Source organism: Pecten maximus, chromosome 8 (genome assembly GCF_902652985.1).
Source record: "Pecten maximus chromosome 8, xPecMax1.1, whole genome shotgun sequence".
NCBI classification, from domain to species: domain Eukaryota; kingdom Metazoa; phylum Mollusca; class Bivalvia; order Pectinida; family Pectinidae; genus Pecten; species Pecten maximus.
The window spans coordinates 7,059,301-7,086,304 of NC_047022.1; the positions used below are offsets into that span (position 1 = coordinate 7,059,301).

Here is a 27,004-nt window from a genome sequence, read left to right on the forward strand (position 1 = left end):
ACAATTTTGTCATCCACTGAGATTGTATCCTGCATTTGTTCATATTCCTTTGAGAATGATACAACGGTATTATTTCCAGATTGTGTTGAATTTGTAATCAAGGTATACGTTATAATGATGATAAAATACGTAGACATTAGGGATATCATATCTGTCGTGATAGCAGTATAAAGGACTGTTATCACAAGGATCACGAAAATAGAACAAATGTCACAAAACACTTTTCTATGAGAATGGAGCAATGTCACAAACCATCTGTCACAAAACAGCTGCCAAGGAATATGGAGCCATGTCAAAAAACACTTGTCTATGAGAATGGAGCAAGAACACAAAACACCTGTCTAGGAGAACAGAGCAATGCACAAAACAACTGTGTAGGAGAAGAGAGTAATGTCGCAAAACACCTGTCTAGTAGAAGAGAGCAAAGTCAGCAATCCAAAAGAATGGAAAGATGCCACAAAACAGCTTTCATGCGGAATGGAACAATCACAATGTCGTGTTGCAACTGTCTGGTCGACGAAAACGTTTCTATGCTGCTTTTCCTGAGCTGCATCATTATATTGTACTGGTGTCGATGAATGTGATATTTTGAATACATTTATATGTACTTCTTAGATAATTTTACCCTGATTTACAACTGATCCTGTGTCGTAGCATATTACAAAAGTATTGCAAGTAGATGTCAAATAAATTAAGCTAGATATGTTGCGTTGTACGGAATCTTTTGTAGACTAAATAGCGCGGTTCCGGTTTAGTGACATTTCGTTGGTCAGATAACAAACGAACATTTGTATCAGGCAGTAAACACTTCAAATGTTTCAGTCTGTTTGACAATATAGTAGACGCTTTAGCCAAAAGGCAAACATGGTCATTGGGACATACAATATTAAACTAAAACCAACGATGTAGCATGGTTAGCGAAGCTGTTCAAAGAGTCATATACTTAGATTTATACCGTTGTGTGATCATAGATTGTATTGAACTCACGACAATAGTAAGGGTATATTAGTAGATCACAAGGCAGGGTATCAGTGCGCAGAATGCATCGTGTTCGGCTCAGTTCCGTTTCATGGTGACGGAAACACATCCATATTTTGTCCCCAAAGGCGTTTGAAATGTAATATCCAAATGTTTATAGAATCGGTATTGTTCCTCTGCACTTTTGTGAATCAAAAACTGTGATGATTAATATGGTATCTCCCTTAAAACTGTAACCGTCAAACAAATGCTGCCTTTCGTAAAGATAAAAAGTGTATGTATTTGATACGAAAGAAGCGAAGATAGTATTCAGCTATGCGTTTAAACAAACAGATAACTTGGCTAATTGGGAAGCAATAGAGGTTATGTACTGGTCTCTAAAGTTTTGAATTGATAAACATTTTTGGCAAAGAAACAGTATTTGACTTTTCAATTTTTTAAGTTAAGAGTAGCCATCGCCCAAACAAATAATACCTTACTTTTTAAATTGCACAAATTGCTATTTTAAGTTTGTCTGTATCCCAAATTTCATTTAACGTAATGCTTGATTCCAGAAATAGGTGTAACATACATAGATATAGACGGAAATTCATTACTCCAATATATAAGGCTCTCCAATCATTCAATGAAATGTGACCACAAAAAAATCAAAAACAAAAAACAACAACAACAACAACAAAAAATGACCGAACGAAAACGTGCTTGAACGATTAGTGTTAATAGAGTCCGTGTCAGAAAGAGACCTGTTGTCTTTTTGGGGAAAGATACATTTCGTGAATGTCATCAAACAGCAAACAGAGACAAACAGCAAACAGAGAAAGCTGCATTGGTAAAAGTACCTTGTGTACGCTATGACCTGCCCTATATCGTTTTTTTTAAGAAATGCATAATAAACTTAATGCTGTTTTATCTCAATAATAGCTTAATTACAATAAAGATTTACATCAAAACTGAATCAACATGAGCTTTGATTAACCAATTCTTGAAATGAAAAGAGATCACACATTCTTAGCTTTGCCCGGAAGAGGCGTACACTTATTATCTGGGAACTGCAATTTTGCCCGGGACAGTGACAGGAGTACACTTTTTACCCATGCCAATGTTACAAAGTAATCTTGTTTATGAAATGATTCCTGTCACTTGCTCAAATATAGCCTTTATGTCGTGTTAATTATAAGAAATAGTTTCCCTGGTCAAGCTTTAAAGAATTTGGTACTTTTCAAATATATTATTGCGTGAACGATGACCACCTTTCAAACCCCAATTTGGGATCGACCCCAGCTTTACTATATATCACCTTAATATAGAACATATATGTTTCGGACCAGGCCAGAATATACTATATTTCAAACCTATCAACAACATATCACACTACTACCAAGACCAAAACACCCCATACCGTGTAATGGTATGTTATATAGATACTCCGAAGTACATAAACATCAACATGACAAATATGGAATCCCACATTATTTGTCGTCTGAAAATGTATTATATATTTATGTTTTTCAATGATACATTATATTTTATTTTCAATCACATCTATTTCATTTTTTGGTTATGTTTTGGAGGCAAGTATGCATTTATACACAAACATAATACATAATTTAGGCGGATTTGAAGGTATGTACCGGAATAAGTAATCCGATCGGTGCCGTTACTGGCGATAAACAGTTGGTTTCGTTGTTCTAAACTGTTGGCGTCTTTTCAAAACAGACAAATAAATTGATTAATAACGCGAATAAACCTGTGAGGTGCAAAGTAAAAGAGTCGATATGACAACCATGTTATCAACGTGATTATTCCATTTTCCTCCATTGAATTTAAAATAACAAAACAACCAAAACTAACAAAATGCATCAAATATTAACAATTTAAATATACCCTCTCCTCCTTTAATCTTTAAATTAGACATCATACCTACGATGCAGTATGAGAGTTACCTGAACAATTACAATTTATTCGCCTTTAAAATCACTAAATACTGTCCACAACATTTTATATTTCGTTCAAAAGTGAAATAGCGTTGCACTGCTCTGCTGAAACGGGATAAAACCTTAATATATCAATAGCATTAACAACTGACAAATCAATTAACCAAGTGTATAGTTTCATAGGGAATCCAGTTCGGATAGGATTCTGTGATATCCAAGTGCAGGTTTCGAAGCCTTTCACTGATGATACGACCATATTGATGAGAAATACTCAGATATGTAAGGCAAATTCACATTTGAAATTTGAATATCCAAATAAGCATTTATGAAACTCAAACATCTGCAGTATGTAAAATTCATCAGACATAACACTATATAATACGCAGGCTTAAATGACACAAGAGTCATAAAAACAACCAAAAACAAATGCTGAGACACAGCCAGTCAGCTGGCCAGGCAGAGAGAAAATGATAGCATAGCTGGTTTACCTTCTCTCATGCTATTGTTGCAAAGATAACCCTACCCCGGTATACTAGTCGTTTACCAATGCTAAGTTTTACATCAGAGATACGCAGAACATCACAGCCTTCTGATTGCTGTTTATATTTCGTTCGCCGTATCTTTGCAATCGTTACTCATCTGTGTCCCCTTATCATTCTAGGGCTTTCTAGTAGGGCTCGCGGGTGTTTTTCACTGTCACTGTCCTCTACAACACGGTTTCCCACACTGTCGTCCATTAAGCTCTTTAGATTAATAAGCCTTCTCCTGACTGTAACGTTGGTAGACATTCATCTTTTACTTCATCATGATATACAAAAAGTCCATCCAAGTATCCATGACAAATTTACAACAACACTGTCTTTCCAAGCACCCCCATGTCTGGGACAGACACCTGTGCGGTTAACAACCAGTGATGTCTCTAAATGTCCTATCCCAGTAACTCCTGATGAAGCTATCATTTACCATCAGTAGTAAATTTAATTTTGAGATGTCTTAGGTCAGTAATTTGACTTGATTGGCATGATGAGTAACACTTCTAGAAAATCGTAACTGAGTATCTATATACGTTTTCAATGATCACCATATTTCTTGATACATTGCCCCAATTTTATCGATTTAGAGTTTAAATCACGGTTATGGTTTACATGTCGATATGCTCTGTTGGTCTCTGAGACGATCTTTACGCATCCACTGTCTATTGATTTCCCTCAACTAACTGTGTTTATTAAACGTTCTGACAAGACCAAGATAATTATTTATGATCATGTTACACGCTTCGTTTGGTATCAGTCTTGCAGTAGAGTGTATAGAACAGTTTGTCATTAGCGACTTCTAATGATGGTGGTTAAAGGTCTATCCGACAAGGCGAGGATGTTATGGTGCACTGTTTACTTAGCCGTGTGTTGCTATTACACAGGTAAAATATTTTGATTATTATTTTGGATGCTGTCCTTTGGTACTGGCAGTAGTGGTCCAAGGCCGTCTTTCTGCCATGTTTGTATGGGACGGTACCCCTTTCGATGTTTTGTCCTCGTTCTGAGCAGTTTTTCTCCGTCTTCGGCTATGACCTACTAACAGAGTAATGTCTGTTTAATTTACTAATTTGTTCGTAATTTACAAGATGAGAGGTGTGATGCCGTTCAGACCAATGATCAACATTACAACAAATCAACCAAATTAATTCTAAAAGGCACAATATATCATGAAAATACACGAAGTTGTTACAATGGATGTCAAACAAAGTATCGTTAAAATAGTTATTCCTAGCAAAATGATATATTGCAGTTTATTGCAGATCCTAATCGATTGATTATAATCGTTGAAACATTTATAGTTACTTGAACAATTTGCTTTCTTGTACAAAACATGGCATTGGAGCCCTGACTAAGCAATGCTCAGGAGATAGAATTGATAAACATTAAACCTTACATAATCGTTTCTAACGTTGCTTTTTTTTGTCTGCTGCTGCGATTTGGTGATGTCGATAAGGGAATGGTCATTGCTCTGATAATGAAGGGGAATCTTAACATTATGAAGCCCAGCGATATGTTTTACATTAGGCAACACTTTAACGTTTAAGTTGGCGCCTCAGAGTCAAAGGTAAATCGTCAATGAAACGGACGGCCGCGCTTTACGTCGGGACGTCAAAATAGGTGCAAACGCGTGTCGCATCTCCATCACCGATTTAAGATGACTAAAATGACTAGATTGTGAGAGTTTCATTTAAGGTCACGATGTCCCGATGTTAGTCAGTCACTTACGTAGAGACGACCCGAACATGAAATCTATCAAGCCCAGTGGCTGCTTGCACATGCACCTGATCGGTTTCGTTTGGCCCATTGAAGGCACGTTTTGTTCTCTGATGTGTGAGTCACGCTTTACGTTTTAGAGGTCAGATGGACAACAACATGACTAGAGCAATAGGTTGTAGCTCTCGTAACTGGAAGATACATATTTAGGAGAAGAAATATTATTGTATGGGCCGGGATTTCTCAAGATATGAAAACAGCAGTAAATATATGTATCGGGTTTTTTAAAACCGAACGTTCTTCCTCTTATTCTTAGTGCAATACTTGATATAGTTTTTTTACAACTTAACTAGATTCAATTGTAATCCTAATCCTATTAAGGTATTCAAATATTTGAGGTAACACATCTCTATAATACAACATTAGTTAAGGCCCATTTCCCTTAATCACCCTCTAGATTCAACTGTATACTCTCTGTACAATGTATATATTATTAGAAATATACTGTATCTATTAATCCACATACAGAAGTCTTTTGTTATGCTATCTGGCCCCTACACTGTGCCTTATTTAAATTTTAAGATAAATTTTTGTCGTATTGTTTGATTTTTCACTTTTCGTTACGATTCAGTTCATGGCTATTTCTCCAGTCGCGTCATTTCTAACGTCGCATTGAACAAGCCAACTACCCAATCATCGACCTTGACCGCTTCCTCGCTGGCTGTGGACGGATTTGTCGACCCTCCAACATGTATGTCAACCTCAGGGACAGGGTATCAGTGGTGGCAGGTTGATCTTGGAGCAGTCTACACGATATTAAATGTTTCCATTCAAATCAATATTGATGAACGTAAGTATTTTAACAATCTCCTGGATATAATTTGACAACATCTGGTATAGGTATTCTTTATTGATTGTATTGATCGTCTTCATGCGGCGATTGTTTTACCGGTCATACCGGTGCACAATCAACATAGCATGTAACTAATATCATTGGCCAACGCAAGTTTCTTTTAGATACATAAAAGTAATTATTTTTCACCTACATTCATTAAAACAACCAGTACATGAGTCAGCAACACCGTGTATTTTTACGTCTCGGCTGCGTGAATTAGAAAAAATAATTTATTAAAATGGTAAATTTACCTGATCTCACTATGAGCAGTACCTCAGTATACACAAAAAACCTATTTAAAACGGGAGTTTACAAAAGCAAACAATATCAGTACCGGTTTAGGAACAAGCATTTATTGAAGTATCGCAAAACGAATATGTTTTATGCAGTTACGCCTGAAAAGCAACAGCATACAATCAATGGGTCGGAATACATAGTGTCAATTGTATTGGGTATTTTTATTCCCAACGATTTTATGATATATTGTGCAAGATTTTAGATTTTACCAGCTAGATGAGAAATTAAATTAAATTAAATAAAACCAGATTCAAATTATTCCAATTTTCCATATTCCAGAACATGTAGGTTTTGGTTCTGCCGGATTGTTTAGGCTCTCAAACTGACACATAAGTAGTATTAAACTGGACTATCGGAAAACCCATTAGTGTTGTATTTATGGCCGAGTGCTTAAGGTGTCCCGACACTTTATCACTAGGCCTCCGCCTCTGGGTTGCGAGTTCAAAACCCACATGAGACAGTTGCTTGGTACTGACTGTAGATCGGTGGTATTTTGGCTTTCCTCCACATCCAAAATCAGGCACGTCCTTAAATGACCCTGGCTGTAAATAGGGCGTTACACCAAATAAACCAAGTATTATATTGTAGCTTGATTCCCTTACTATTTTAGTCGGAGGATTGAGAAACACTACTTTAGAATTTTCCAAAACTAACACGTCTGATGTAAGAGGTCATCTTCTTGATGCCAGTCTATGCTACAACGTCGTCAGAACACCAGCTCCCGTTGATAATAGTATCATCGTACCATGCCAACATGACACAATCGGTCGTTACCTGAGAATTTCAAAGATAATTGAAACCCAGAAAGACGCTTTGACCTTCTGTGAGGTGGTTGTTGAAGGTATATGTATGCATCTTTTAAGTGAAAAACTGCTAAAATATCAAATTTCCATGTAGACGGAGTTATGTTTACATCTCTTATGTGCAAGTGCAAAGTATTGTAAATATGTTCAAAAGTACCACTTTAATTTTGATGTAATAAATACCCCAGGTGTTTTTGTTTTGGCTTGCTTTATATGATTTATAGTCATCATCACCTTTGGAAGTTGTTTACACTCAGCTTATAAAAGCAATGCGTCCATTATAGATGCATGAACAATAACATTTGGCAAGCCTTTTGGGAATTTCTCTGTTCATCTAAACGGAGTGCTTTGTTTTTCGTCTAGTCTTTTTCATTGATAACAGATTTTCTTTTATCTAATTTAGTATCCAGGAACAAATGTAATTTGGCTGATATAGCATTAAATAAGCCAGCAACCCAGTCGTCGGTGAGGTCTGAAGGCGTCGCAGGAAGGGCTGTGGACGGCAATCTTAATCCACACTACAGTGGATGTACACATACACACGACACGGACAATAACCCGTGGTGGCAGGTAGACCTTGGAGGTGTCTACAGTATCGATCATGTCTCCGTTCAGAATAGATTATTCAGAGGTAAAAATGAAAATTGTTACAACATATTGTATAAAGTAACTGCACGGTGCTACACACAGGTATATACATATGTGTGCGGTTGTAAGGAGTGTGTGTGTTTGAAACTAAACCGAGAAAGATTGAAATAACTAGACTGAGCCTTTCTTCCTCTTTGTCTTTGATAAATGATCGGTCTTATTTCTTATAAGATCCAACAATTATGTCATCTTACGCAATTGACGTAGTATACAAAAAAAAACAATGATAAAACATGAAACGACCTTTGGGAGAAAAATCTGCTCAAGCATTGTGGCATCATCAGCAATTCTACTGAAATGTACATATAGTTCCGAACGGGTACATACATATACCTGAAATATTTCTCTAAAAAAAACCTGGAATCCTGGAATGTTCTGCATATTCAAGCTGTTTGCATTTATCAAACGCACGTTTCTTGTATGAGAACGGAGTCCCTCCGGGTATACATTACTGGTCAGTTAAACAGGCTCAAATGTACCACAGCTAAATTTTGCACTTTTTACAGGAAATCTAAAAAAAATGGAATATATATTGCTTTTACTTTCTAAGGTCAAACAAATAGGCAACCTATACAGATACCACCATCATAAAATCTAACCAAATCGACACAGGTTTGCACATATTTAAACAATACTTATTACAGTTTTCATATGCAAATCATCTAAGGAGATTGTTATATAAATATGCATTTCTTTTGATTTTAAGGACCAGCCATTTGAGTATTGTAATGCAATGATTGGAGAGCATAAATGTTGTCATACCACTAGAAACAATACAAAGAAATTAACAATATTCTGAATATTCCAATAAAAATTAAATCAGTGAGATGTTTGTCACATTTCTTTTGTCATTTGTTTCAATAGGTTACCGGCTCAAAGATTTCATTGTAGAAATATCAGAAAGCGAGGCCGATGGGCCAGATGGTCATCGTAGAAACAGCAAACTGTGCTACAATTACACTGAAGATCATGTACCTTCTGCCGAACTAAGGACTCTGGCTTGCCCAACTGACACTGTCGGCCGCTACCTGAGGATCACAAAGTCATCCAGTCTTTTAACCTTATGCGAAGTCATCGTAGAAGGTAACTATTTAAATATAAGAAATGATTCATCATTGTTTAATGCTTCCTTTACACGAACAGTATTTGATATTCTGATTGGTTTAAAGTGACACAAAGAAATGTAACGGCTTCCACTTTTGTTGAAGGCATGGACATTGTGCTTGCATCTATGCCATGTTTTTTTTTCTTGTTGGCTTTCGATTTGGAAAAATGCATTAATCATGAATAATAATGAATTATAGCCATGTATTATTCATGAAATCTGGTGTGTTCCGAAAAAAGATTAAACAAAAAACCGACGATTGCTTACGTTACTGAACACTATTCTATATTTATATATTTTGTAAATCGTTTTTTTTATCCCCGTGCCACTAACACCAACAGCAATAGTAATACCATCATTAACTACAATGCGTCATAAAACCTTTCCCTGCAATTACAGGTAAACCGATTTCTTGCCTCGACACTACATGTCAAAAGATGCCAACGATCAGACAACGTGATGGCCAATCAATGGTGGAAGTCGTGAAGGAGTTGAAAAAACGGATGTCCGGAAACGGAAGCAGATGCAACTTTCAGAGGAGATGGATCAATGGGGGATGGTATTGGTCTGTGTGGTTCCCGACTTACTAACTTGGCGTCATTCAAAAATGACACATCAGAGAAACACGGATTAAACTGGAACACAATGATTAAGCCTAAGCAAATGAATAAGCGTGTAACGTTAACACAAAAAGAGAGATTTAATTGAAAGGCAGTAAGACAGATTACACTGTGACATAGTAACACGGGTACCACTATTGACAAGGATTACACTTATCATTTGTTCCTAGAAGAAAATTGGAATGTCATTATTAAGACATAAACACTTCACTTTCCCGTGGGAATTACTGATTTACTGTTGTACTGATGGTAACAATTGATAATAATGTTTTATTTTGATGACACATCAATCATCTTTCACTATACGTCAACAACGTAATCGATAGAGAAACAATAGAAATCCGTTCTACTGTTGTAGACTGTGACACCTTTAATCATAAAACTAGGAGCACTTACCGTAAACATTGTAAATATTTAAAACTACAACATTTCCCCCCAGTTTTTAATGACTTAACTCATCCACTAGGTAGTATTACGTGAGCTATTCAAAACATGTGATCACAGAACTACATTGATTTCTGCCATGCTATTAGCTGACACTGACGTCTTAAAACGTATAACAGAAAATACAAATTCATTTATTTTGCACACGAGGTGTAGATGTAGTGGGCTGGGGAAAATGCAAAGTCAATGGAACAATATATATTAACATTGCTAGAAGAAGCCGTCGTAAAATGCAACCCCGCAGTCATTTTAATGCTTGGGCATCACCCTGAGTCAATACATCTATTTCATAAATTTTAGTTTATTTTATATTGGGCCGAAGTGGCTGAGTGGTTAAGGTGTCCAGACATTTTATCATTAACCCTCAACCGCTGGGTTTCGAGTTCGACACCTACGTTAGATAGGTCGGTGGTTTTTCTTCAAAATCTGCAAAATCTTCAATAACGACTCAATTTCCTATCATAAAAAGCATGCCGCTTAGTTTCATTTTTATGGCTTTGTTATAACACTTTTAGCATGATTGAGAGAGAGAGAGAGAGAGAGAGAGAGAGAGAGAGAGAGAGAGAGAGAGAGAGAGAGATCACTCACAATATTATGATTATGGCAAACATGGTTTTGCTTTTGTCCAAAATTGTGGGGAATAATCGGTTTTACCGCCAAAATTTTAAAATGTGTTACTTTAAGAACAACCGGCTAATTTTCTCACATTACCGTATAAGGAGGGTCCAAAAATTATGGAAAATATTCCCAACAATCTTTCAGAATTGTGATAAATATTCCCAAAAAGGCATGCTTCATAGAGAGGTCCTTAAGACTTGCCCACAAACCTAAGAACAGTGATGAATATCCCCAAGAAGAAGACTTTATATAGCGATATATTTACGAATTCCCCACAAACCTAGGTACAGTTATAATTATTCTCATTAAAAGCAGGCATATGGAAAGAGGTACCTAGGTATACACCCCCATTCAACGACAGAAGAAGAATATTCAACCCCCGCTTATAATGTCTGGCATATTCTACTTAGTTACAAGTTGCATATTCATTTTATCATTTTTTTTCTTGATAATTTTCGGAAAAGGGATTGGGTCAACTCGGCATGCAGCAATACTGTGGCAGTAAGACATGGTGCCGTTGATTGTGAGTTGTTGTAAGCCTGGTCAGGACAAGAAGCATGCAGTTGTCTTCTTTAATCATTTGTGTGATTATAAGGCGTTGCCTCAGTATATAGGGGCCGGGGTGGCCGAGTGGTTAAGGTGTACCGACACTTTAACACTAGCCCTCCACCACTGGGTTGCGAGTTCGAAACCTACGTGGGGCAGTTGCCAGCTACTGACCGTAGGTCGGTGGTTTTTCTCCGGGTACTCCGGCTTTCCTCCAACTCAAAAACCTGGCACGTCCTTAACCGATCCTTGCTGTTAATAGGACGTAAAACAAAAACAAACCAAATGCCCCAGTATATATTTTCTAAATCATAATGACGGATAAATTGTGTCTAGGAGCAAGGGAAGTAAATCCAAGAATATGTGTATAACAATGAATATTTCTCAGAAAAAAATCTCGTATTTAAGTGTATTGAATCTAAATTCAGTTGTAAAAAATAATCTTATCTGGAATCTATATTTATATTAAATACAACCTATCTCAGCATCACGCATACATTTCTAGAAATACGTTTTTATAGTTTATTCAAACTTCAAAAAGATATAAGTGAATCATCTGGAATATACCATACATATCACTACATTGTAGTATCTTGCTTTTAATACAGCGATAATAAGAAACAGTAGTTCTTAATTGACTGTTTAATTAATAAATAAAAGGTGTATATATGAGGACTGGATTTGTTATATACATTCAAGATATTTCGATTACACGATATCGTTCAAGTAAAACAAATAAACGTTGCAATAAATATTACTGAATTTCAAACTATTTCGTCAAATTATTGATTCATACTATATGCTGATTTGCAAATGCTTAGATGCACTTCTTTTATAGTTATTTACGAAGAAATACTTATTTTAAGAAAGATAAACATAGACTAACAGAATATTTATCAAAAATGGAAACCATTGCATATATCATGTGATACAGTCAACTGATACATATACATTTGTATCTGTAATACTTATTACCTGGATGGACATAGCTTTATTACAAATGATGTCCCGTCAGCACAGCAATACACCGCAATAAATACAAGGATTATACATGTAAACAACATTTATCTTTATAAACAATTGTTTCTGATTAAGATTAGAAATGATGTTTTCCTGTATACACCTACATGACAATAACAGCTATAGGCCGATACTGTTGGTTTACTATAATGCTAATAAGGCATACATAGACTAGCGGCGTTTAGTATTTAAAGTTATGTGTTACTGATTGTCTGTTTAATTCATCAAAATGTATGTAAACCCATTTAGTTCCATTTTGTGTTATAGGACTATGGACATGAAAGAGTATCAATACGAACATTTGATGAATGATAACACAAAATGCAAATCACTCTCAAGTTACAATTTGGCGAGAAGTTCTAGAGAACGTCAATATTACTGTCATTGAATTACAACATAGAGTCGATTGTTATAGTGTCTACAAAATAAAACTGAAATAACAAGCGTCGTCATCACAAAGACATCATCCACTGTCCAACGTGTAGGGGCTATCGGAAAAAGCAGTAGGTTTCAGTAGGTGTATCAAATGATAGAATATGTCCAACACTAAAAAACAGTAAACGTGTCATACAAGACTCTGACATATTAGAACGGAAACCTCTTTAAGGGAAGTGTTTTGTATATTGATATCATTATAAATAGATGGTAATTGCATATGTTACTTTGCTATACATGAAGTTGAAGTTAGATCTAAAAACAAAAAACAAACAATAACAAAAATGTAGAAAGGACAATTTCGAATAAAATAATGTTACATTATCTCCGTGATTAAAAGGAGACAACTCTTACAGATATGTAAAACACTTTCAACCTTATATGCAAATAGTACTTTCGGAAATTTTCTTTAAGAGAGATGTGTCATAATATTTTATTGACAGGTATTCATAGACAAGAAGTTGTTTTCAATAAGTGTGTGCGATAATTCTAGAAATGGGATGGTCGGAAAATGTACTTTAAATATTTGGCAATATTCAGAACTTGTTTACCATTGTCAAGGAGACCTATATCAGCTTTGTGAATTTTCATGGATTATTACTTGCCTGGAACTGTGAACTGTGAACTGTATGGTTTATGAACATTTTTAATTCTAGAGAAACAGATATGTAAGAATTACTCAAGGACAGCTGTTATAAGATAAGTAATTAACAGTGTTGATTAAATTCACCACATTGTACACCACTTGATTTTAATTGTGAATTATCTCTTCACGTTAATTGGTTTTGTAAATATCATTTAATTGTGGTTTTAACTTAGATGCTAGATTTCATCTTTCTGTTATTATCACGTAAGAATAATGAAAATGTGTAACCCGGAGGAGTCAACTATATTACAAAGAAGAAGTATATCGAATTACGAAATTCCCTTTTCACCATATATGCAGACATAAAGTTTATATATTGACATATTTTGAACAGGAAAGCGGTCAAAATAAGATGTGATAAGACTTCTATTTGCGTGTAGGGTGTTCGCGAGATGATTGATCCGGTCTGAATATTCCTATAGGTTTCCAGTGATAACCATGAAATTTACATTTTTGATACATTGGCTCAGTTTTAACGATTTTCAGTTAGAATTACGGTTATGGCTAACATATCGACATACTCTGTTGGTTCCAGAGAAGATCTATAGGCATCCACTGCCTACAAATTGCAATCAAATAGCTTGTGTATTAGAAGTTCTGACAGGCTAAGAGAATTATTAATGATCCTGTTACACGCTTCGTTTGGTATCAGTCTTGCAGTCGAGTTTACAGAACAGCTTGTTCTCAGCGACCTCAAATGATGGTGGTGAAATATCTATCCGACATGGCGAGGATGAAATGGTGGACTGTTTACTTAGTGGTGTGCTGCTATTGCACAGGTAGTATAATAGTATCTTTTCATTTCTGATAATATTTGTTATCATATTTCAAGTATTTTGTTGATTTATGCTACTATCAGAAGTTTCCATAGGCCATTCGTCCACGTTGTTTAAGTTGGATGGTGCCACTTTCGAAGTTGTGTAATTTTGCTTAGTATTGTTTTTCCGTCTTCGGTTATGACCTACTCAAAGATGATTTTCCTTTTAGTTTACCACTTCCATCGTCAAGGTGCGTACGCATGCTACTGAAAGGATAATATTGTTGTTGTAGATTTTGACAGTTTTAACATGGCGGCCGTACTGTCATACAGACCTGTAGTCAACGTCATAACAAAAACAACCAAATACTTGTATTAAATGACCATAACATCTCATGAAAATACATGAATGTGTCTCTGAAATGCTCATGATAAACAACTTTTACTTAACCAAATTACATAATGCAGTTTTTCTTTCAGATCCAAATCGATTACTTATAATCGTTGCTATTTTTCTGGTAATCGAAGCGTTCTCATTTCGTGTACCACAATTGTAATTGGAGCTCTGGTTGGTCATTGATTAAGAAGTAGCAAGGTTTATGTTGCAACCGCTACCATTAAAGAATTGATTTTCATAAGTTATCTTTTCATATTTCAAGTAGCTTGCTTCTGCACATAAATCATAAATAAACGAGAGGAAACACATGTAAAACACTTACTTACACAGAACATATTTTTTAACATAGTATTTATGTAAGTCACAATTATGATAACACTGCTTCAGTGGATACATTTTGTTTTCTGCCTAGCCATTTTAGCTGATTTTTTTTTAAATGCAATAACAATTATAAGAAATGCGAAAACATTTTATCAACCCATATCACCCACGCGTTTTAGTCAGTATGGAGGCGGGCGTCAAACACATACTGGAATGATTAAACATTTCTCCTGACAAATAGGTGGTATATAGTGGTATTAAGGACCCGTTGAGTGGTTAGGTGGAACAGTGGTAATACCCTTGCCTGATCACCTGGGTTGTCCACGGGTACTCCGGTTTCTTTCCACAGTAAGACCCCTCGCGCGCTTCCATCCGGGCAAACAATCAAGATGAATATAAGTTCATATAAGTTGTTTCGCAATTCCTGTAAAATAAATAAAATTAACATTTTACATTTAATCCGTTACACCATCAGACACAGAAAAAATAAACGCCTCACTTTTTGTTATTTTAGAAAATTACACCATTGTCCATGTAGCAACTTTATTCCATGTACTTAGATGCTTTACTAGATTCTCAAACTGCTTAACCATCTATCTACTTCAAATCACTCATATTTCGCATGAAATTTTAATTAGCGTTAATAGGATAGGGAAGTAAATTGCGAATTATTGCGAAGTCCTCTGCGATGATTCGTACGAAAATAGCGACTCCGTATTCTATCCATTTCTACTGTGAATCAATCGAAAGCTGTTTCATTTACTTGGTAACAACTCACTTTACTTTTTAAACATTAAACCGCGTGGACCGTTCAAATGTGCAGGCCTCTTTTGCCATGTTACTATTAGTGTGAATTAGCCTGTTATTAAGCATGATGCACATGACTAAATCGCGTGCTTTCCAGATGAGGTCACATGATGCTGAAAACAAAAATGGCGGCCAACATGAAAATATCGGCTATCTGGAGGAAACATGTCACTAATAATTTTCGAATTTTCGTGAATAAAGTTAATTTAAGACCTTTGTTTGCGAAATCATATATTCGCGAATATGTCTGTAGAGATATGTTCGCGGAATAATGTGTTCCCGAAATGTAAGGTATTTACCGTATTAAGAACAAAACATTGATTAAATCCCTCTCAGTTTTATGAAAATATATCTCCTAGCAGTTCTTACCCCGCGAAAATCTTCATCACAGAAGACCTTACGCGCACGCGCCAGGAAATGATCACGCGTCACAACTATCTTCGACGAAACGGCGACATTACTTCAGCCTGGATAATTGACGGCAGGATTTTCGTCAAAGTTAACGCGAGCTCGGACAAACTTCGAATCAACTCACATCAAGACATTGATCGTCAAGAATCCAGTCATACTGGAGTATTCGAATAGAGTTGTATTACGGCTTCATAGTGTTAAAGTCATTGATCCGTGTACTTATTTTAAAGAATCTAAGCATACATGTATCATATTGATTGTTGCCATCTCGTACTGAAAATTGAATCCAGTACATTATAACAACTGTATTTTTCTAATGGAAACATTTTTTTAATGAGATCAGAAATGTGTTTATATTTCCTATGCGCATTGTTCATAACAAATGTCCATACCTACAGTGTATAACATGATTATCTATTCAGCCATGACAGTTAAAAGTTACTATTATGTGATTATGCTAAATTTAACTGTTTTAAGACTCATTTTTTTCATACCACACAAGTATTACTTGGTATATAGAATAAAATACTGGCAACGTCATGTATAGTGTGTATTCTTGCTTTGGTTTTTCATTTAGTTTATCCATTCATCATGTTACCCCATTGTCACAATATTGGTCCCCTACTGGTGATACTGACTGTATATACATGTATATACACGTCTGGTGGGAAATAATTCCAAAATAAAATGATTATGTTCTACAAAGTTTAATGAAATATGTTACTTTCTTCTTAAAACCTACAACAATAAAATAATACCTAAATGACTAGTTGTGCCCGATTATTCGTCTATGTCTGTATACGCGTGTTCGTAGGTATCTGTATAAGTATGCTTGTCTGTGTTTGTCTCTATGTATATATGTCTGTCCCTAAATATGCAAGTGTCTGTGTCCGTCTGTCTGTATCCCTGTTTGTGGGTGTGTCTGTTTGTGTGTCCGTTTCGGCCTACATACACTCCTTATTTCACTGTCTGTCTGTGTTGGGCGTCCGTGCCTGTTTGAGTACGTGTCAGTCTATCTCCATCCGTGTCTCCATGTCTGTGCGATTTTAGACTTTACATCCGAGTACTGTCCACCACAAGTAAGTGTACATAGTTTAAACCGTGACGGTATTTTGTCCTTAGATCGGTCTAGCTATCCTGCTAGTCTTGTACGCATGTCTTTAGTCGGTGTACTGTGTTACTAGTATATATACGTCATGTTGGCAGGTTCTAGTACGTCCTCTCATATTTACAAGGTTTTTTTTCTCTCACCAGTGGGGGACTGTTTCACTACACAAAATTTATAGACCGAATATTGGATATCCATGTCCATTGTAAATAATTACATTATTGTTGTATTATTATTATCTCCTTGCATTATCACGATACCTGTATACTGTGCTATCATGGTATCTACTCCTTATTTTAGTTTTTTCATGTATATAAGTTCTTTTTCTTTTGAGCTAGAATTAAATCCTTTGTCTTGGTACTACAGTATAGTTTTCTCTGTCCATTATCTATACTTGTTTCTCTCTACTTTTCTCTCTCTCTACTATCCAATTATCTCCCTTGTCCCCTTGTCCACTGTTTAGCTTACTATGACCTTGACTGTGTAGTAAGTATGAGTATTAAAAGTGTACAACTCATGTCTATATATAGGATTCGTACTTTTCGACAGGTGTTTATTGCTATTTTTTTGTGAATTTTTCCGATGAAGCCCATGTGCGATTTATGGTTTTTGATTATGGTTAATAGGGGATTTATCTACAATTTGGCACAGGGTTTCTATCGGAAGTTTTTATAATATAGCTTATGGAGGACCAAATCTTAAAAAATCCATTTTGTAATGCATGTTAATGTTGAACATGCATGTGGAGAATATGCCTCTTGTAAAGCCATTTTTATATCTAGTATTAAAGCGAGTGTAGTATATCTCATGCTATTTGCTTTACAGTCACAATTTAACAACATTTGCTTTTGCCATATTTTATTATTACTGTTAGTATTAGACATGGACATAGAAACCAACCCCGGTCCCCCGGAAAATGAATTGTCTATATTTCATTTAAATAGTAGAAGTATAAGGAATAAGTTATTGTTATTATATTGAAAATATCACAAATTAATTTGATATTTTGTGTTTTTCCGAAACACTCTTAGATCATCAAGGATCTTTAGCTGATTTAACTATACCAGGTTTTATGGAGCCTTTTAGGAAAGTTAGAAATTTCTCGGGTGGAGGGATACTAGTTTACTACTCCGATTCCTTGAAATGTGTTAGAAGAGTTGACTTTGAATTTATGGGTGGAGAAATTATATGGATACAAGTTGAAATGCCGAATCAAATTTTATCATTAGGTACTGTATACAGACCAGAAGGCTCATGTCATCCCTTTTGGGAAAATTTAAAATATTCAGTGGAGAAAGCTTTAGAAATTACATCCAATATGATAATTCTTGGAGATATTAATATTGATTTACTTACCTTATCACATAATCATGTTTTATATCAAATAATGTTAGAACTAGATTTGACAAATGTTATTAATGAACCAACCAGGCATGGAATGACAAGATATAGCTTACTAGATCCAATTTTAATAAGTGATATTTCTAAATGTAATGATTCACATGTCATTGCAATTGACCGTACCATTAGCGATCATGACGCCTGTGTAATATTTTTGTCTGTACCAGTAAACATTTCTCATACTTATACTCGTGAAGTTTGGTCGTACAAACATGCTGATTTTAATAAGTTTAACGTTTTGATAAATCATTTTCATTGGATCTCATTTTTTCAAAATTTTGATTCCGTTGAAATTGCTAGTGTTAAATTTACCGAGCAGTTTTTATCTTTTGCTGAAGAATGTATCCCTCAAAAATAGTTACTATAAGACCCCATGATAAACTTTGGATGAACTCTGAACTCAGGAATGCTATGCGGTTACGAGATCGATTCCATAAAGAATTTAAACGTGTAAAATCAACCTCCAATCAAGTCAAATATAAAAAGCAAGGAAACAAGGTTAATAACATGAAAAAGCACGCGAGGGAATTATTTTATGATAATGTTGGTGATGTAATTGATAAACTTGATACTAGTAATCCTAAATCGTATTGGAAACTTGTTCGTAAATTAGTTAAACAGTCTGGTTTACAGGAGGTTATTCCACCATTAGTAAATCCTGATAATGGAAATGTTGAACTTGATGATACTGAAAAATCTAATATATTGAATAATTATTTTTGCTCCATTTCAACTATACATGATAGGGATATTCCATTACCCACATTTAACTGTAGAACAAATTCTTATCTTGATTCTCTTGTTGTTCGATTTGATGAGATTTGTGATATCTTAAAACCTCTCAAATTAGGAGAAGCATCTGGTCACGATAGTATAAGCCACCACATGTTAAAATTCACTGCAAATTCCGTATGTAAGCCATTGGCAGTTCTTTTTGATATGTCATTAAACCAAAATGTTTTTCCTGCTATTTGGAAGAAAGGAATTGTTTTACCCTTATTTAAAAACGGGGACAGACATGTGGTGTCCAATTATCGCCCTATTACTTGAAAGAGTAGTGTTCAAGTATATTTATAATTACTTTCTCGATAACTCCTTATGTTATGAAAAACAATCTGGTTTTATGTCTCGTCATTCTACAGTACACCAATTAATAGAAATGTACCATAATATAGGTTGTTCTCTTGAGGAAAAAAAACACACCTGTCTTATTTTTTGTGATATATCAAAAGCATTCGACCGTGTATGGCACAAGGGTTTATTGATTAAATTAGAAGCATATGGTATTAGAGGTAATCTATAACGTTGGTTAAAAAATTATATATCGGGACGGCAGCAACAAGTTTTAGTAAATAATGTATATTCTGATCAAGGCTCCACAAATGCAGGTGTTCCACAGGGAAGTGTCTTGGGGCCACTTTTGTTTTTAATTTACATGTTACAGTGCTGTGTCTAACGGTTCAAGAAATCCAAACACTGTTGGGTTCGTTTAATCTGTTTATTCTGTATTGAATAAAAAAACCCTGTAAGTACAAAACATACAACTCATTACACATTCATTCAAATCTCTCACAAACGAGTAGTCTATTTCGATCAAGGGACATAACTCTTACATATACTTAAGTTATCAATAATGCATAATAGTACATTTTGTCTCAATTTCTTCATGTAAATATATAATATTTTTACAATGTACATATCAATCATTAATATATATTACTTTCACAATTACATATCGATATACCGTTGATATGAAATTACATAATACATGAATTCAAATAGATAGTTCACTTATAAAATAACATCTTAAATAAACTTACCCTACAGATACTGCAGGGGTTTACAGAATTGCTTTGGGTTCTTAATTATCCAAACTATCATCACTTATGTACAATGTACTGAAAATTGAATAATATATTTATATTATACAGCAGTTCTAATCAATCAGCTATAATTTAGAATATAACTTACACATGTCCAAATACTGAAAACTTATATACTTCCTTTGTCTTTGCATTTAATCAGCACATTATGATTTAGCAATAAAATAATTATTTAAACCTTACATAATGCCAATATTCTGATAATACATTACAAAATATACATATAATGATAATAATAATAATAATAATAGAACATATATGGATAAAAACTCACCCAGTTCCTTCTAAGTTCTTCAAACTCAACCTATTCCTTCAATACTTTGTTGCTGAGTCAAATTAGTCTAGTTAAAAATCATGTAGTTGTTAGCTATGACCAATAAAAATGTCCGTAGATGTCATGTGACTAAAAGTACTCACATTCCACACATTCTTACATACTCTACAGGTAACATACAACATTAAGGGTCCTAACACCACTATTTTTCCTCACACAGCTATGGTATCACACAACCATTTTAGGTTTCTTGCATCAAGACCTTTCATAATACCAACATCCAAAATATAATTCTTACACAATATAAATATATATCACCTGTTACATACATAAATGATATCGTTGATAATTTGAATAGTGTTTCGCGTTTAATTGCCGATGATACTTCCTTGATGTTTTCTTCGTCATCTTGTGTAGATATTCAACGTTCTTTAGATAGTGACTTACAGAAACCTAACCAATGGTCCAAAGACTGGCTTACTAAATTCAACCCACAACAAACTGATGTATTATTCATTACAAATTCTAAAAACGTTCCACCTATGCAATTTTACTTTTGGGAATGAAATTTTGAATTGTGTTGAAAACCATAGTCATTTAGATGTAACTTTTAGTTCAGATGCAAAGTGGTCTCTACATATATCAGAAATCCAAAAAGCTTGTATGAAAAAAATATAAGATTATAATATTATAATATAAAGAAAATTTTGATATTTGTTGAATAGAAAGACACTATTGCGGATATACAAAGTATTTGTGTTTCCAGTGTTAGAATATGCATGTGAATTATGGGATGGTTGTTCTCTGACAGACGTAAACAAGCTCGAGCAAGTCCAACTAGAAGCAGGAAGAGTTATCACAGCCATGCCTTCTTTTTCTAGTAAACAATCTCTATATAGAGAATCCCAACTTCAGCCATTATCAGAAAGAAGAAAATTAAAGAAACTTTCACTTATGTATAAACTTATATAATATTCTAGCTCCTTCTTATTTAAGTAATCTACTTCCTTTAAGAGTAGGGCAGCGTAATATGTATAATGTCACAAATAATCAAAACTACACTGTCCAAAATTATAGATTATCCATTTCGTATGAATCTTTTTTTCCGTCTACTGTTAGGTTATGGAATAATTTACCAATCGATGTCAGAGAGCAACCATCCATCAATTGTTTTAAATCTAAAATCAAACACAACCTTGACACGTTGCCTTTATTTTATCATGTAGGAAACAGAAAGTTAAATGTTTTACATACAAGGCTGCGACATGCTTGTAGCAGTTTAAAATATGATTTGTTTCGAGTTAATATAATTAATGATCCATCATGGGAATGTGGAAATGAATGTGAAAATGTTGTGCATTATTTTTTAGAATGTATATTATATAAAAGACAACGTGAAATTTTATTCAACAACATTTCTCAATATTGTAATGTCACAATCAAAGTTGTTCTTTGTGGTTCTCCAAACCTGTCAGACGAGCAAAACGGATTTATTTTTAAATCCGTACAGACCTATACAAATAGTAATCGGTTATAAGGTCGCTTAAGAATATCTCACTACGATATATTTAATTGCTTCAATTGTGAACACTTTTAATCAATTTTTACGGTTTTATTATTTTGTCGCTATTCTATGTTGATTTCGGCTTTCCCTTTTTTGAGATGTGATATGTTTCTTGATCTTTCTTAGAGCAAATTCATGTATGGGGCGCTTTTAGAATAAAAAAAATGAATATACGCGTTATTCAAAATCCGCCGAAATTTTTTCAAATATTTCAGATAACAGGTTTCTATGATTTTCTTAATAACCGTCCGAATTTTTTTTTCTAAAAGGACGAGACAGCTGTGTGATCATTGTAGTCTATACTTATTATTCAACATATACTATATCATTTCCTTACATTTAAAGGTGAAAACCTACACATTTTTTTCAATTCGTATTTCCGTTGCGATTCAGTATATGGTTACTTCTCCAGTCGCGTCATTTCTAACGTCGCATTGAACAAGCCGACTACCCAATCATCGACCATCGGCGATTCCTCTCTGGCTGTAGACGGATTTGTAGATCCTCCAACCTGCATGTCTACCTCAGGGACTGGCTTTCAGTGGTGGCAGGTTGACCTCGGATCAGTCTACACGATAACAAACATTTCCATTCAAATCAATATTGATGAGCGTAAGTATTTAGAACAATCTCAAGGAAATAGTGCAATAACATATGCTAAAGGTATTTTTATTGATTGTATTGATCATCGTTATGAGGCAATTGCTTTTGAAGAAACGGCGGAGAACAATGATCACCATGTATCCCATGCAATTGACCAACTCTTTGTATGCTTTTTTTTGTTTTGTTTTGTTTTTGTTTGTTTTTTTTTTTTGTTTTTTTTTCTTTTTTTTTATACAAATAAGTAATAAGCTTACATTTCCATGAGAACGAGGAAAAAATTGAGATATATAAGCAATTTAACTATATAGTCTAGACAAAGTAGTATTTAACTGGACTAACTGAAGCGACATTTGAGTGATAACGTTTCTTGATCGTCCTATTGTTTTAGCCGGGGGATTGAGAAATGTTACCGTAGAGTTGTCCCAAACGAACACGTCTGACATGAGTGGTCATCTACTTGGTGCAAGTCTGTGCTACAACCTCGTTGAGCCACAAGCTCCCGGGGATCGCATTATTACTCTACCATGCCCACATGACACAATCGGCCGCTACCTTAGAATGTCCAGATTGGTTGAAAACCCCGACGACGCTCTGACCTTCTGTGAGGTGGTTGTTGAAGGTATATTTACACATGCATACTTTTATCGATAAATCACATAAACACCACGCTGTTATACGTGGATAGTTGCCATGTGACAATATTCAAAATGGATCTAAGAGAGACAACGGACAATAGAAAAGAACGTTTTTGGTTCTCCGGATATATCTATAAATGAATCATCTCTGGAAGAATAGCCATTTCCCCGGAATAGGTGAAGGAACGAAGTGTTGTCAATTAAAACACCGGTCCATTTTTAAGTAAATACATCCACAGCTGTTTCTGCTCTCCTGCGGTGTATATGAGTTAAAGTCACCATCGACTTCGGTAGTTTTTTACAGAACATTAAACATGAAGATGAGAAGAACAATGCCTCTATTAACGATAGGAGTTTATCTGGTTAGCACATAGCAAGCAAGCCTAGTGCAATACCTTTGGTCATCTTTTCTTTCTTCATTCATTCTTTCTTCATAATTTATGATATGTTTCCTTTTATTTAATTTAGTATCCAGGGATGAATGCAATTTGGCTGACATAGCATTAAACAAGCCAACAACTCAGTCATCTTTGCGAGCAGGAGGGGTCGCAGGACAGGCCGTGGACGGGAATCTTAATCCAGCCTACGACGCTAGCTCATGTACACACACAGACGCCTCCGACAATAAACCGTGGTGGCAGGTAGACCTTGGAGATGTCTACAGTATCAACCATGTATCCATTCAGAATAGATTACACCATGGTAAGAAAGATAGTTGTGACAATGTATTGAAAAATAATCCAAAAAATACTAACGTTATTATGTGTGTGTGTGTGGGGGGGGGGGGGGGGGGGGGGGTGGTGGTGGTGGGGTGGGGGGGGGGCTTTGTAAACTAACAGAGACAGTTGCAATTTATTATATTTCCATTTCTTATAATATATAATGAACATAACCTTTCTTCGTGTTCCTTTTTGGTAAGTGATTGGTCTTTGTTCCGTGTAACATCATTCAACATGTCATCGTACACAATAGTTGGATACACAACAAACAATGGTAGTACAGTAATGTACATTTTATGGCAACATATCTACGTAGCTCAACGAAATACAGCACAACACAACTACGATATAACCCACATACATAAGCATATTGCTGTTAAAGTATTCAATAGTTTCACCGTCCCCAGTACATAAAAAAGGGATATGGACTTGGGCTTGGACATGAAAATGAGCTAAGATTTATATATGATATTCTCTATAAGGGTGTTTCTAAGCAGACTAAATGACATGTGATATAATAAGATTAACGAATTTTTTTTCTTTATTATGTCATGAAAATCAACATTACCGCTATCGATGTTACGACATTTTAAAAATTTGTTTTGATAGGTGACCGGCTAAAAGAATTTATTGTTGAGATATCGGAGATTAACGCCATTGCACCTGATGGTCATTTTAAAAACAGCAAGCTGTGCTACAATTACACTGAGGCTCACGTACCTGACGCTGAACTGAGGACTCTGTCTTGCCCAACTGACACTGTCGGTCGCTACCTCAGGATCACAAAGTCATTCAGTCGTTTAACCCTATGCGAAGTCATTGTCGAAGGTAAATATTGAAACCCAAAAGTGATTCATCATTGATTAATATAGTATACACGAGAAATAATTTAATTTGTATTATGTGACACATACATGTAAAAAAAATAAAGATTAATAATTGTTTTCACTTTCGGTGAGGGAATGGGCATTTTGCATACATGACAATGTTCGTCTTTTCGGCCATGAACTGAACTCAATTATCATGAATATTAATGACTTTCTGCCATGCATCCATTGGAAACATTGTGTGTTCCAATATTTATAATGAACAATGATTGTTCAAAGATATCACGTACCAGACCATTATGCTTATATATAGATATTTATCAATTTTTAAAATTACCCTGTCACTGACACCAATAGGAAAAACGATAAAATCATTAAATAGAATTGTTATCATGTTTAAAAAATGTGCCTAACATTATAGGAAAACCGGTTTCTTGTCTCGACGTAAGCTGTCCAAAGATTCCAACGATCAGACAACATGACAACCAATCTCTGAAAGAGATTGTAATGGCTTTGAAAAAACTGATGTCTGGAACTGGAAGTAGGTGCAACTTCAGGAGGAAATGGATCGATGGAGGATGGTATTGGTCTGTGTGGTTCCCGACTGACTGAAGTGACACCCGACAAAATTAACACATTCTTGTATTGTGACATTGACAAGGCCTACATACTTGCAGTGTTAATGGTGACACCATCGATGATAAGACTCCGCAAGCGAGAAAGCATTGCATTGCCACAGCGACAATTGATACACTGCCACCATGACACTACTTGGTTAAAACCAATACAGAAAGGATAGCACAATGGTTTACACTGGGGAAAAGAAACAAAAAGTATCTTCGATCAGAGACACAAGTTTTAAACTGAAGCTGAGAAACAAGAATTAAACTGTAACAAAAAGAAAAGATTTAATGCCATGACAGAAGCAAGTATCAAAAAGTGAAATAAAACTATAAGCGAGCAACAAGTATTGAACTTAAAAATATAGAAAAAACGGGATTAAACTGTAATTAAGAAACAGAGATTAAAATAAAGCAAATACATAATGTCAACACAAAGGGTTACACTGTAACACAGTAATAGGGATTACACTGTAACACAGTTACAATATGTACGCTGTAACATAGAAACAAGGTTTACATTATAACACGGTAACAACGGCTACACTGTAACACATTAACAATGGATTACACTGTAACACAGTAACCAGGTTTACACTGTAACACAGTAACAAGGATTATACTGTAACACAGTAACAAGGGTTACACTGTAACACAGCAATAAGGATTACACTGTAACACAGTAACAAGGGTTACACTGTAACACAGTAACAAGGGTTACACTGTAACACAGTAACAAAGGTTACACTGTAACATAGTAACAAGGGTTACACTTTAACACAGTAACAAGGGTTACACTGTAACACAGTAACAAGAGTTACACTTTAACACAGCAATAAGGATTACACTGTAACACAGTAACAAGGATTACACTGTAACACAGTAACAAGGGTTACACTGTAACACAGTAACAAGGATTACACTGTAACACAGTAACAAGGGTTACACTGTAACACAGTAACAAGGATTACACTGTAACACAGTAACAAGGGTTACACTGTAACACAGTAACAAGGGTTACACTGTAACACAGTAACAAGGGTTACACTGTAACACAGTAACAAGGGTTACACTGTAACACAGTAACAAGGGTTACACTGTAACACAGTAACAAGGTTTACACTGTAACACAGTAACAAAGATAACACTGTAACACAGTAACAAGGGTTACACTGGAGCACAGTAACAAGGTTTGCCTGGGTTTTGTTTGGGAACTGTACCTGTGACTACCTGTGACTGTACCCAATCAGGTTTGTTTGGAGCGTTATGAGTTGTATTACAAACGAGTTTTGGTAGTCTTATCGAAATGTGAATATGAAATGTATTTTTCTATATATATAACTGTAAGTTCATGTATTTTTTACTTTAAATAACTATATTCGTTATATTTGGATGTTTTCTTGTAACCAAGGCGACTCGCTCATGCATGTAAAAGCATT

General features: G+C 35.1%; 1 protein-coding gene across 1 annotated transcript; it reads left to right on the forward strand.

Moving 5' to 3' along the window:
* The first annotated feature begins 233 nt into the window (after window positions 1-233).
* On the forward strand, window positions 234-25,710 carry LOC117332978. Its single transcript, XM_033892069.1, has 11 exons — window positions 234-426; window positions 5,793-6,011; window positions 6,964-7,194; window positions 7,560-7,787; window positions 8,669-8,887; window positions 22,555-22,773; window positions 23,153-23,383; window positions 23,868-24,101; window positions 24,728-24,946; window positions 25,367-25,526; window positions 25,623-25,710. The coding sequence occupies exons 1-11, from the start codon at window positions 234-236 to the stop codon at window positions 25,708-25,710; spliced, it is 2,241 nt and encodes a 746-aa protein (XP_033747960.1).
* The last annotated feature ends 1,294 nt before the right edge of the window (window positions 25,711-27,004 follow it).

Bases quoted from the DNA above. Each gene is read 5' to 3' on its own strand.
- LOC117332978 (XM_033892069.1), top strand. From the start codon at position 234: ATGGAGCAATGTCACAAACCATCTGTCACAAAACAGCTGCCAAGGAAT. The intron at 427-5,792 runs GTCAGCAATCCA...GTTACGATTCAG, and splicing joins GTCTAGTAGAAGAGAGCAAA to TTCATGGCTATTTCTCCAGT. The intron at 25,527-25,622 runs GTATTGGTCTGT...ACATACTTGCAG, and splicing joins AAATGGATCGATGGAGGATG to TGTTAATGGTGACACCATCG.